We start from the raw sequence: 13,128 nt of genomic DNA, 5'->3' as shown, positions 1-13,128 counted from the left end.
AACAGCTAGAGGGTTTTAAGGTTACTGGTGAAGAAGATAAAGTGTTCAAGCTAAGAAAAACCTTGTATAGCTTAAAACAGGCACCAATGGCCTGGTATGACAGAACCGACACCTACCTAGTAAGCTTGGGGTTCGAGAGAAGCATTAGTGAGCCAACACTGTATGTGAAGAAAGAAGGTGATGAAACACTGCTCATATTCTCCTTGTATGTGGATGACTTGCTGGTGACAGGATGAAACAATGTTATGCTGACTGATTTTAAAGGCAAGATGCAGAGCATAATTGAAATGTCAGTTTTGGGTGAAATGTCATATTTCCTTGGCATAGAAATGTTTCAGACTCAGCAAGGAATTTTCTTAAGCCAAAAGGCATTTTCCTTGAAAATTCTAAACAGATTCTCCATACAGAATTGTAAAGCAACTAGCACTCTAATTGCTATTGGAGAAAAGCTAACAAGCCAGGGTGATTTCGAGAAAGTAAATGAGTCAACCTATAGGAGCCTAGTTGGATGTCTCCTCTACTTGACGGCCACAAGACCAGACATAATGTTTGTAGTCAGCCTCTTATCCAGGTTCATGCACTGCTGCAATGTGAACCATTTTCAAGCTGCAAAGAGAGTCCTCAGGTACATTAAAGGCACTCTGAGCTTTGGGATGATGTTTACCAAGGTTGACAGCATGAAGCTCATTGGTTTTGCTGACAGTGACTAGGCAGGATCGATAGATGACATGAAAAGCATCTCAGGGTATCTGTTTACCCTTGGTTCAGCTATCTTTTTCTGGAATTCTAAGAAGCAAACTATTGTTGCTCATTCAACAGCTGAAGCAAAATATGTAGCAGTTGTAGGAGTTGTTAACCAAGCAATTTGGTTAACGAAGATCATGGCAGATATAAACTTGCATCAAAGAGAAGCAACAGAGATCAAATGTGATAACCAATCTGCTGTTGCAATTGCAAAGAATCCAGTGTTTCATGGGAAAACAAAGCATTTTAAGATCAAGTTTCATTTTGTTAGAGAAATGGAACAATCTCAAGAAATCAAATTGATTCATTACAGTTCTGAAGATCAGTTAGTTGATATCTTGACAAACTCTTTGTGTGTCAAGGTTCAAGAATTTGAGAGCCAAGTTGGGAGTTTGCAGCATGCAAGCCAAGGAGGAGTGTTAGAAGATGGCTTACATGTAGATCAAGATAGTTCGGGCAATGTAAGTTGCAGCTAAAGCATATGCTGCTGTTTTGTTACTTTTTGGTTAATATTTTGTTACTTAGTTACAACTGAACTAAGTTTGCAATGCATTTGTTGTAATTTGGTGCTGATAGATTTGATAAATCAGCTTAATCAACTTATAAGGTTTTATAAGTTTCAAGACTTAGTTAGTGGAGTTAGGTATGTTTAAGTGACATTTTTCATTTTTTGACAAGCTCATTGCTTGGTATATGTAATGCCTTATGTTTTCAATGAAATCATGATGAATCTTTCAGCAAATTCTTCTTCTTCTTTTGGTTTTCTGTCAAGCATTCTGTTCTTATAGCTTAAGCTGAATTTCTTTGTTTGTTTAGCAAGATATTGAAGCTTAAAGCTTAAGTTTCAGCTGAAATTTCTTATTCTGTTTCAAAGATCCGACAATTAGTTTCCGGTGGGTTGTCACTTCTTCATTGTTCTGTCTTTGCTGCATATAGTGTATGATGTAATGTTCATAGCAAATGCTAATCTTGCAATGATTAGTTTGCTGGTTAAACGATCGTCTGACGAGAAACTTACAGCCTGCAGCCACAAAGTTTGATTGGTATTGGATTTTAGAATAACAGCAGCAGCACCTACCATATTTGCCATCTATTTCCATTCCAAAATGAGGTGGTGAGCAGTCTGTTGAGTGTTCGTTCTAGATTACGTTCACAACCATCAATATTGAATCATTACCTTGATTTGAAAGAATCACCAAAAACTAAGCATTGATATTAGCATTATTTAATGTATTACTAAAAACGTATATTGGAAATTAATTTTCCTCCTTACCCATTTCAATAAATAGTGTATAAAACTATAATTTGTTTTTGAGAATATAAGACTATAATATCTTAGTTAGAAAAAAACCTCCATTTTTCATATTTTTATCGAATGAAAACTGCTACACACGTCCAACACTCGTAATTTAACAGCAACACACTGTTTTATAGGTGGCATAGCTATTTTTGTTTGATTTTTTGAAATAGTCGCTAATATTTCACATTACAAATTCATCAAATTTTACGAAGGGCTTTTCAAGTTTGATTTTCTTTTCGTTTGTAACCGCTACCAAGACTTCGTAATCGTCGTCTTCGTAGTGGTTTCTTTTTTATTTTTTTATTTTTTTTAATAAAAGGAAACAAATTCAAATCAGGCTATCAAGTTATTTGGGATCATTGTTGGTTTGACGTCCAAAAGTTTGAATTTCTTCCTTTTCCATCACCTAGCTGATTAGGGTTTCAAGCATTCTTTTCTTTTATCAGGTAATTTTGAATTTTGGTTTTCTTTTAATTTTATTTTAGTTTCCATTTGATGCTTTTTGTTTTTTTTTTTTTTTTGGAAAACTTGATTTTGTAAGTAACATATTTGTGAAGAAAATGTATGTAATTGTAGAGGCAAAAATTGTGATGCGATGCTTTTGAAGATTTATAATTTAAAATAAACTATTTGATTAGAAAATGCATGATTTTTGCTTTTAAATCAATCAATAATCTTTGAATGCATTACAATTCAGTCATATGCTGATTTTTAATCAAATTTATTGTCTATTATTTAGCAATATTCAATGAGGTTAAAAAATAACAAATAACGGAGCTCAAGTTCTTATATAGTATGGGTTACTCTTAATCTTAATATGAAAGCTTATGCTGGCTTTGCAGGTTTAAGATTTGTTGTAGCCATTATTTACTACTTTCAAGGTCTCAAGTGTTATAATGTTTGGTAAGAGCTTTTCATTTGCTAGAGATTTTGGCTTTTGCGGTTGCTTTGGCTACACAACAAAGCCCAAACGGTCGAGGTCCCATTGCAGGCCAAACTCTCAGGACCTTTTTTTAGGTGAAGAAATAGAAGAGGATAGTTGTTTATATAACGATGATTTTACGAGCACTTCTCAAGTAGATGAGGTTGAGCCTATAAGCCGTGCCAAGCGTTCTGAGGAGATTTTGAGGTTCAAACTCAACAATGGAATGATTTGCAGGCAATTTATAGTTAAGGAAACCAACAGGATTATTCGCTCAGAGGTAGGCACAGAAATGTTGTTATGCCTCCATTGCCACTGAATTACGTCATAAATGTTAATAATATTATTGTCTTGTGTGCCATTATGTATTCATACCAGTAATCTTCATTTCATTCTGTATTTGTCTCATATGCTTATAAAGTTTTGGAATCTTGACTTCATTTTCAGGATGAAGATGGGAATAAGATGGTTAATGAATATGTGCGTGAATATAGGATTGGTTCTGGCAGCTATGGAAAAGTGGTGAGGAGATCATTGAAAGACACTGTGTTACATAAGTTGCAGAACATAATTAATTATTACGTATTTTGTTTGCTTGTGTGGCAGGTTCTATATCGAAACAGTGTAGATGGGAAACACTATGCTATTAAGGTTAGTGGCTTGTTTTGATACAAAAGTGATTGTGCTTTGAACGCAAAAATGGCAATAACAACTCATTTTTGTTTAGTAGCAAAAAGTTGAAGCATTTAAAACTAGAGAAACATTTTGTCTTTCGTTATATATATTCCTATAGCCTAAATTTTGCAACTTTATACCAAATTAAGGTTTTGCCATGCAATAATGAGTTATTTTTATATTTGAATTTCAGGCTTTTCATAGGTCTCATTTGTTAAAGCTACGGGTTGCTCCATCAGAGACTGCAATGACTGATGTTCTTTGTGAGGTATTGACTTGATATTTTGTTTTATTTATATTTTGCCATATATCTTCTGTTTAATATAGATCAGTTTATCTGGTTCCTTGTGGTTGTTGTCAAGTTCAAAGTGCCAATATAGCAATTTTCATTCTTAAATTTCATTTAAAATTACAATTCTGTGCTTGGGTTTATATTCCATCAATATATGAATTACTCTTTTAGGTTCTCCATATTCAAGCACTCCCATCAAACTCTCCATTTATTCTCTATGTCAAGAAAATGTAATTTGACCTCTCTTTGCAATTCTGTTTTTTTTTTCTCTCCTTTTTCTTTTTCTTGTCTTCTTCTAGGAGATTTCTCCTTGTATGCTACCAACATAGAATTTTAATGACATTTTCTTTGATGATGGTTAGCTCATTGATTGTGTTCTTGGTTTACTCTTTCTTATTTAATTCGATTTTTTTTTCTCTTATATTGAATGACTGTTATCCTTATGCATTCCTTTTTCCTTTTAAATAAATTGGAAGCAACTCAATCTCTACTTGAGCAACAGACTGACTAGACGGTTGGTTTGTTATGTGGGCATTGTTATTTCGCCATCCACAAACAGATGATGAAAAGAGATAATATGTAACACCGTGTGGTTAATTTCCTTGTTGAAAAGAGATAATATGTTGGCGTAGTCATGTAGATAGAGCTGCCTTGATTGTCTTCTTTTGACATGTGAAATACTTTTGATTTTTGGATGAATTGCCATATTTATCTTATCCATTTACCTTACAGGTTCTAATTATGAAAATGTTGGAGCATCCCAATATAGTAAATCTCATTGAGGTGATTGATGACCCAACCACGGATCAATTTTACATGGGTATTTATATTTCTTTCTTAATTTATTTCTCTACTAAGTGATGTGTATAAAAGAGTCATTGAGTTAGTTTTATTATATTGACAGCCATTAATTTTCTTTTCGTTTAGTTCTTGAATATGTGGAAGGAAAATGGGTTTTGGAAGGTTCTAGTCCTCCTGGAGCCATTGGAGAAGATACTGCTAGGAAGTATTTGCGAGATATAGTATCTGGGCTTATGTACCTCCATGCACATGTATGCTTTCATACCAACTTTTCTGCCTGGTTTTGTTTCTTCTCCATTATTTTTCTTTTTTAAAAGTATTGCAATTCTCTTTGAGGGTGTGTTTTATTTCTTGTAAGTCCAATTACATGGTTCGATAAATATGATAAAGGTTTTTCTCTGAACATGCGTAGAGAAGATTTTTTTTTTCTTTTGTCTGGCTATTTATCCTGTTTGCTCCAAACAGAGTTATGATTTCTAAGATATATATACGTGCAGCATGTCCTTTCGTATTTGAATAATGAAGGTTTTCAATCCATAAATCATCTAATTTTCTGTTTGTTCTAGAATTTCTTTTCCTATTACGTCTTTACCTTCCATGGTAAGGTTGGAACGTGTGTTCATGCTTCCATGAATTTTACTTTTTATGTGGAGTATCTTGTTACGTGTTGTTGCCATCAAAATCATCTATTACTTGTTATTTTATTGTTCTTGCTTATGTCTTTTCTTTTAAATACAGAATATTGTGCATGGAGATATAAAGCCTGATAATTTATTGATTACTAAAACGGGTACGGTGAAGATAGGAGACTTCAGTGTCAGCCAGGTCTTTGAGGTAATGATACTACTTTCCTTTAAATTCCTCATATGATGACTTGAATGAAAGTATTAAAGTGTAATCAATTTTTATCGTGTAAGAAATATGCATACCAAACATATTTATCCGTCCCTACATTCATTTTTCTTGTCTTACACATATTTGGAGGTAAGGATGGGAATATGGCTTTCCAGAAATTTATCAAATATGCATGAAATAACTTATTTCGAGCACACCCGTATCTGAAATTTACATCCGAATCCAAGTAATATAGATTAATCCCTCTGTCATTCTCTTTTCTATCATATGTTGTTTTATTCGAATCGAATATAATACCAACTACAATTTTGTCTATAGGAAGTTTTTCTTAGACGTGAGTTAGCACAAAAGCGTAATGTACCTAAATGGGTTACATGCACTTGTTTCAATAAGTGAGTGCACCAAAAGTTTGTGTGGCTGATGCACATTAGAAAATAATTTGTTTATAGTTTTGTAACAGAACTTTATCATTATTATTTGTTATTTAATTTGTCCCATTTTTATTGTGTTTTAATTGCTTTCAGAAGTTCCATTTAACTTTGAAATCACTTTAGTTCTCAGTGGAAGTACGTTTATGCTGTTTCAAACAAAATCATTTTATTTTTACAGGATGATAATGATGAGCTTCGTCGTTCTCCTGGGACTCCTGTTTTCACTGCACCTGAGTGCTGCCTAGGTTGGTATTCCCTCCGTTAGCTGGAACTCTGGTTTAGTGTGGGACTGATAGTCTGAGGAAATAGTATGCTTGTTTTGACTGAACATGAAATCCATCAACAGGCTTAACGTATCGAGGAAAAGCTGCAGATACATGGGCTGTAGGAGTTACGTTGTACTTTATGGTACTGGGAAAATATCCGTTTCTCGGTGAAACACTACAGGATACGTATGAAAAGGTAAGCAATTTGCTCTCGATTTCTCCTCCTCTTTTGCTCCTATTCCGGCAAACATTCTCCGATAGCCAACAACAATGATGTTCATTTTCTGTTGCAGATTGTTAATAACCCTTTGGTTCTGCCAAATGACTTGAACCCAGAGTTGAGGAATCTACTAGAAGGACTTCTTTGCAAAGGTTAGTGCAATCTTTTTTTCTGATTTCTTTGTCTTTCATACCAAGAACTAATTCTCAGATGGAGTTTTGGCCGTGGTGATCACGAAAACAAACCATTTTTTTTCAGCCCCAAAACAGAGGATGACTTTAAATGCAGTAGCAGAGAATCCCTGGGTTATAGGAGAAGATGGACCAATCCCCCAATACTTGTGTTGGTGTAAGCGTAATAGCTGCCACAGGGAAGAATCTAATTGCAGAAATGGTACTCACCAGTCGGAAGCTAACTAGATTAAGGACCGGTTTCGGTTTGCTGTACAGTGGCTTTCTTTTTTTTTTTTTTTTTGACCCTATTCGTTTTGCACCAGAGGCACCATGTTTATTAAGATTTACTAGGTTCACTTTTGTGCAAGAGGGTGAATTTGTGAGACTTGTCTTTAACTCTTCAAGCCTCCTTTGGACATGAGACAAGCCTGCCCCAACATTCTTAACTGGGAACAACAAAACAATCACCTCGGCTTATTCCTAGGTCTGATCGAGTTTGGAAATATAATTTTTTTCATATTAATATCCATGTTTTGTAATTTAAAAAAATCATTATTTTTTTAAATTTTTTTACTATTGAAAATAATTTGAGTCGGGGTTTAATTAAATTGTATCAAAAAAATTCATATCCGACCCAAATTGAATTGGATTTATTGAGTTAGTTAGGTGACCCAAGTCATGAACAGAATAATTAATTATTGAAAATAGATTCTAGCAATTTCAGATTAGTTTATTAACGAGATTGTTGTAAATTTGTAATATTGTAAATTCTTTCACATTTGACTAGTCTTAATCATGGGTCGGGCCACTCGTTTAGACCCGAAGGTCTGCCTAAAAAATAGAAGGGTCTGAGCAAAAATAGACTTGAAAAATAGGTTTGGGCAAAAAATAAGGTTTGTTTTCTAAACAGGCTAAGCCTTGAGTAAGATTTTTTGCTCGGGCTTAGCCCAAATTTGCCTTTTTTTCACTGTTGTCTACTATTGTTTTGTTGTTGTTTGTTGCCATTTTGATATTGTTTTGCTGCTATTTGTTGTCATTGTACTATTATATTACAACTAATTTATTGTTATTGTTTGAATATTGTATAACTCTTGTTTTATTATTAATTTTACTACCATTTTAGAGGCATTTACTTGCTAAGTTATAACTATCTTAGTACCATTTAAGTATGAAGACTTTTTTTTAATATATTTTCAATTTGTTGGGAAACATTTATTTTAATATTTTTAGTGTATTTGATGTATTATATTTTTTAAATTTAATTTTAGTACTGGCAAGTTGGGCTCGAATTTAGCTTTTTTTATTTGGGTCAAGTTTAGACAATTTAAACCTATTTTTCGAGTCAGACCGAGCCTAGACTTAGAAAATTAGCTTAAAACTTTGCATTGACCTGACTCAACCCATGATCAAATCAACATTAATTGACTGCTGCTTTTTCATTATTTGATTGTATGAATATATTAATACTTTTATATATTTGTACATATATGTTATTTTTCTTATAAAGTGAATTGTTAATATTAAATATAACCATATTATTTGGTATACATAATTAGAAATCCTGTCAACATAATCACCCTAACTTTGACAAAAAGTTTATTCAGACAAATGTTTTCAAAACAATTCGCTTTCTAGATGATCCTTTTAGAAGAGTGGGATTAGAATAGAACAATTTTTCTAGTTACTTCGTTTTCTATTTCTATTCGAGAAAATCCTTAGGAAAAGCATTCTGTTTCCGCCGAGCTAAAACAAGATGTAAATGTCTCTAGTCTAGGGAATTTTAATCTTATTTATTATATCTCAACACGTGTTTCAAAGGTATTTCTATTTGTTACATACAACATTGATGATCCCATCTTAGATAAATTATATTACATTTAATTACATTTTGGCAGAACATCTTATAAGTTTACTACTAGCCTTATTTAGTAGGACAACTATTTGTTAGAGCTCACAATTGGCTCACCACTAAGATCATTGTCTATATAAGGCCTCCTCATCATAAGAGGGCATTTTTTTCCCTTCTAATTCAACTATCAAGGCATCTTTAAAGATTTCTTCTAAACCTCTAAGCCTCCTTTAGCAGCTGTTGGCATAGCAGCGCAAACCACTTCTATCCATCAAACACAAACTTTGTATCAACAATTGGCTAGTTTATGATAAGAAACAAAAAGCTATGTGCCTACCTGATAAAGCTCTTTACTTTAAAAACCCTAAAAACACAAAAGTGGCTCAACAACAACAATGTTTAGCCCTCTCTAACACTAATCGACCAACATAAACTACCAAACTAGGTTTATCAAGTTAGACCTTCGCACAATCACTCTAGTCAATCTTAGTGGTGAGCAATTCATACCCTCCCTACCACCATGCACCAAAAATACATGAAAGCTCACCTACAGACCAAATTCATTCACCAAGACCAACTATCATACTCACCAAAGACTTGTTGCTGAAACTTCACACCAAAAAATTTATCCCCCACCAACCCTCAAGTAATACACGGAGTTACAAGCTCAAAAAGTGATTTTCCAAATCCAATTATGCAAATAAATTTACCTTTATCATATATGATACTGGCCTCAGATGACATATCCCTAACAGCAAGACGCTACTTTAGAAGGCCAACTAGAAATTTTAAGGGAAAAACAACACCAAATGCACTAAGGCAACTTCGATTGGAAGGGCCACAATATTAACAATTGCCTTAACCACAAAGAAGCAAAACTAGATAACATTGCCAAAGCCTCTTAAGGGTTAGATTACATGAGAGGGCCCCTTACTCTGAATTTGAAAATCCTACCTTGCTCAATTCATCATAGGTATACATTTTAAGTAATGTAAGAAATGAGAAAATCCATGGGCCACTAATTGAACCTCTAAAACAACCAATTTTTTACAAAATGCCAATTTCATGAAGATGTCAAGCATATAATAGAAGATTGTCTCTATTTTAAAGACGACACTGAAGAAACTATCAAGTGAGGATGTCTCAAACGGTTCACTAGACACCCGCCCAAAACTAAGAGCAAAATGAGACTGAAACCTGGCAAATAAAGCAAAGGCACTGTGAAAAATGGCTCTCCTAGGGGTAAAAAAGGTGAGAGGCAACCTAACAGTAATATTGATGCCCATATCCCACTGTAAACGGTTATTTTAAACCCAATCCAAGATGTGTTGTTGAAAATTAGCCAACCATGCTGCTGTGATATTTTTGGTTGAAGTGCATGCAGCTTGTAAACATGTTTGCAAGACGTATGCTTCATGATAACACAAGGTTTTCTCTTTAGTTTCATTGTAATCAAACTAGTTGAAAATGAACAATTTGATGACAACTTGATACATTAGGTGTTAGGTAAATGTTTAGGTGACATTTTACTTATTTTGACCAGCTTATTGACTGGTATATGTAATTGATTTATGCCTCAATTCATAAGTAATGAAATCTTTCAGAAATTATTCTTCATTCTCTAGTTTTTTACTCAAGTTCTTAAGCTGATTTTTAATGTTTTCCTTAGCAAGACTTCGAGCCTTCTAGCTCAAGTTTCTGCCAAAATTTTCATTATATTTTCTTAGTTCTAACAATTGGTATCAAGAGTTTTTTTTCGATCCTCAAAACCATGTCTTCATTCGGTTTCTCTCCAGCTCCACCACCAGTGTTCAATGGTGGAGGCTACCACATTTGAGTAGTGAAAATGAAGACCTACCTGTAGGCATTTGACTTGTGGGAGGTTGTCAACTCGGATGTTAAACCACCACCTTTGAGAGCCAACCCCACAGTGGTTCAGATCAAGCAGCATTCTGATGATAGAGCCAAGAGATACAAAGCAATGTCATGCATCCAAAACAGTGTGTCAGACTTGATCTTCACAAGGATCATGGCTTGTGAGTCTCCAAAACAAGCCTAGGATAAGCTCAAGGAAAAGTTTCAAGGAACTGAAAGAACGAGACAACAACAACTCTTGAATTTGATAAGGGACTTTGAAAATTTGAAGATGAAAGAAGAAGAAATAGTGAAGCAATACTCAGACAGGATCATGTCTGTTGTGAACAGCATCAGATTGCTTAGGGACCAGTTCAGTAAAGCAAGAATAGTTGAAAAGGTTATTACAACCTTACCTGAGAGATATGAAGCCAAAATCTCTTCCCTTGAAGACTCAAGAGATCTGTCAAGCATCATTTTGATTGAGCTGATCAATGTTCTTTATGCTCAAGAGAAAAGAACAGCTAGAAGGCAGAAAGAGGTGTCTTCCAAGCCAAGAGCAAACCAGCCTCGAGCTCCTTTGGCTATAAAGGGAAGAAGACTTTGTCAGATAAGCCTAGAAGAAATGGAGCAAGAAGAAAATATCCATCTTACCCACACTACAGAAGGCTCAGTCATCCAGAAGCAAACTGCTAGTTTAAACCTGATGTGCAGTGCAAGATCTACAAGCAGATGGTCTATGTTGAGAAAGTGTGCAAAAACAATGCTAAACAGAAGCAAAACCAGCCTCAGTAGCCTAAAGCTGAAGCTCAAGTGGCAGAAGAAGGTTGTAATTAAGAAGAGCAAGTCTTTCCAGTCTCTTGCTCAGCTGCCAAAAGAAAAGCCAAGAAAGGGTGGCTGATTGACAGTGGTTGCACAAACCACATGACTCCTGATGCAGCTATTTTCAAGAACTTAGACAAAAGCTTTAACACAAGAGTAAAAGTTGGCAATGGACACTACATCAAGGCAGAAAGCAAGGGAGATATACTGATTGATACTCCTATAGGTACCAAACTAGTTACTAATGTTCTGTTTGTGCCTGAAATTGATAGAAATCTGCTTAGTATAGCTCAACTGCTTGAAAAAGGTTACTCAGTGGTGTTTAAAGACAAAGAATGCCTAATCAGTGATCCAAGTGGATCCAAACTCATGTCAGTGATCATGACTAACAGGAGTTTTGTTGTGGATTGGAACAAAATTTTAGAGAGTGCCTACACAACTGTCTTAGATGAGTCTAAATTGTGGCACAAGAGATTTGGCCATGCCAACTACAAGTCACTGGTTTAGCTGACCAAAAGGGACTTGGTTGAAAACTTTACAAAATCAGTTGAGAAAGAGAATGGTTGTGAAGTGTGTCAACTAGGAAAGAAAACTAGACAGCAATTTCCTTTGAACAAGGCTTGGAGAGCCTTAGAAAAGTGCAGTTAGTCCACACTAATGTGTGTGGCCCTATGAAGACATAGTCTTTGAATGGTAGCAGGTATTTCATCCTCTTCATTGATGATTATTCGAGGTTTTGTGGGTTTACTTTCTAAAGCACAAGTCAGAAGTGGCCTTAGTATTTTGGAAATTCAAGGTTGCGGCAGAAATAGAATCAGGGCACAAGCTGAAGACATTAAGGTCAGATAATGGCACAGAGTACACTTCAGCAATGTCTCAGGGATTTTGTGATGAAGCAGGCATCAAACACCAACTCACCAACACCTATACACCTTAACAGAATGGTGTCAGTGAGAGGAAGAATAGAACATTGATGGATATGGCTTGATGCTTAATGTTTGAAAGGAATTTACCTAAGAATTTTTGGGCTGAGGTAGTTAACACTGCAGTTTACCTTCAAAATAGGCTACCAACCAAGTCTTTGTTTAAAAACTCCAACAATTGGTATCATGAGCCTAAGTCTTTGAGGGCCATTGATTTTTCTTCCGCTGCTTGTTAAAAAGAAAGAAATTACCAAAGCATGTCATTTAAGACTGCTTGTAGAGATGACAGTAACAGCTTAACCCTGTGAGACTCCCAAACAAGCTTGAATAAGCTGAATGAGGAATTTCAAGGAAAGTATGTGAGCTTTCCAATGTGCAAGCTGTAAGCTCAGCAAAAATGTGTAAGTTACAAGCTCAGCAAGATGTCAAAATTGCGAGCTTAGCGAGAAGTGTGAGCTATGAGCTCAGCAAGTGGTGCAAACTCATCAAAAGGTGCGAGCCCTGTATAGTTGCGAGCCTGTTGAAGACACCAGCTGAAGGCAGTATGCAAATATGTGAGTCTGTCAAATGTGCGAGCTCAGCAGCATGTGGAAGCTCAATGCGAGTTGTAAAGTTGCTAGCCTGTTAAAGACAGTAAGCAAAGAGCAAGCCTGTCAAAGTGTGAGCCTGTCGAATTGCAAGCCAAAGTGGTGAATAGTCTAAATCCAAACCTGAATGAGTGCATGCCAAAGTGGCAAACAGTCTAAATACAAGCTCGAGTGGGAGTAAGCCAAAATGGCATACTGAAGGCAAGAAAACTATACTCACAAACTGTATATACAAGAAGAAACATGATTGTAATGAACAAAGGAACAAGGCAAGATGTGTTGTCAACTAAGGCTATGAAAGAGGAGAATATTCCATTTGATGAACAAACCTTTGGCACAAAAAACTGATATGGTCAATTGTGTGAGTTAGGTTTGGTTGAAAATAAGGCCAAGGTTGAAAATGTATTGCTTGAG

The 13,128-nt window shown here is 35.2% G+C and overlaps 2 protein-coding genes across 2 annotated transcripts; both read left to right on the top strand.

Annotated features, from left to right (window-relative positions):
• Positions 1 to 269: 269 nt before the first annotated feature.
• LOC128042544 (uncharacterized mitochondrial protein AtMg00810-like) lies at positions 270 to 710 on the top strand. Its single transcript, XM_052633919.1, has one exon. The coding sequence runs from the start codon at positions 270 to 272 to the stop codon at positions 708 to 710; it is 441 nt and encodes a 146-aa protein (XP_052489879.1).
• A 2,230-nt stretch (positions 711 to 2,940) lies between these two features.
• On the top strand, positions 2,941 to 7,143 carry LOC105793648 (serine/threonine-protein kinase GRIK1). Its single transcript, XM_012622513.2, has 11 exons — positions 2,941 to 3,246; positions 3,414 to 3,488; positions 3,573 to 3,617; positions 3,835 to 3,909; positions 4,666 to 4,753; positions 4,861 to 4,985; positions 5,473 to 5,568; positions 6,199 to 6,265; positions 6,367 to 6,482; positions 6,580 to 6,658; positions 6,765 to 7,143. Exons 1-11 carry the CDS (start codon positions 2,941 to 2,943, stop codon positions 6,923 to 6,925), a joined length of 1,233 nt encoding a protein of 410 aa, XP_012477967.1. The 3' UTR covers positions 6,926 to 7,143.
• Positions 7,144 to 13,128: the final 5,985 nt, after the last annotated feature.

This window comes from Gossypium raimondii, chromosome 7 (assembly GCF_025698545.1).
Source record: "Gossypium raimondii isolate GPD5lz chromosome 7, ASM2569854v1, whole genome shotgun sequence".
In the NCBI taxonomy this organism is placed as follows: Eukaryota; Viridiplantae; Streptophyta; class Magnoliopsida; order Malvales; family Malvaceae; genus Gossypium; species Gossypium raimondii.
Note: the sequence above shows the minus strand (reverse complement) of the source record. Positions and strands in the feature narration are given on the sequence as shown.

Bases quoted from the DNA above. Each gene is read 5' to 3' on its own strand.
- LOC128042544 (XM_052633919.1), top strand. From the start codon at position 270: ATGCAGAGCATAATTGAAATGTCAGTTTTGGGTGAAATGTCATATTTC.
- LOC105793648 (XM_012622513.2), top strand. From the start codon at position 2,941: ATGTTTGGTAAGAGCTTTTCATTTGCTAGAGATTTTGGCTTTTGCGGT. The intron at 3,618-3,834 runs GTTAGTGGCTTG...TTTGAATTTCAG, and splicing joins GGAAACACTATGCTATTAAG to GCTTTTCATAGGTCTCATTT. The intron at 4,986-5,472 runs GTATGCTTTCAT...TTTTAAATACAG, and splicing joins TTATGTACCTCCATGCACAT to AATATTGTGCATGGAGATAT.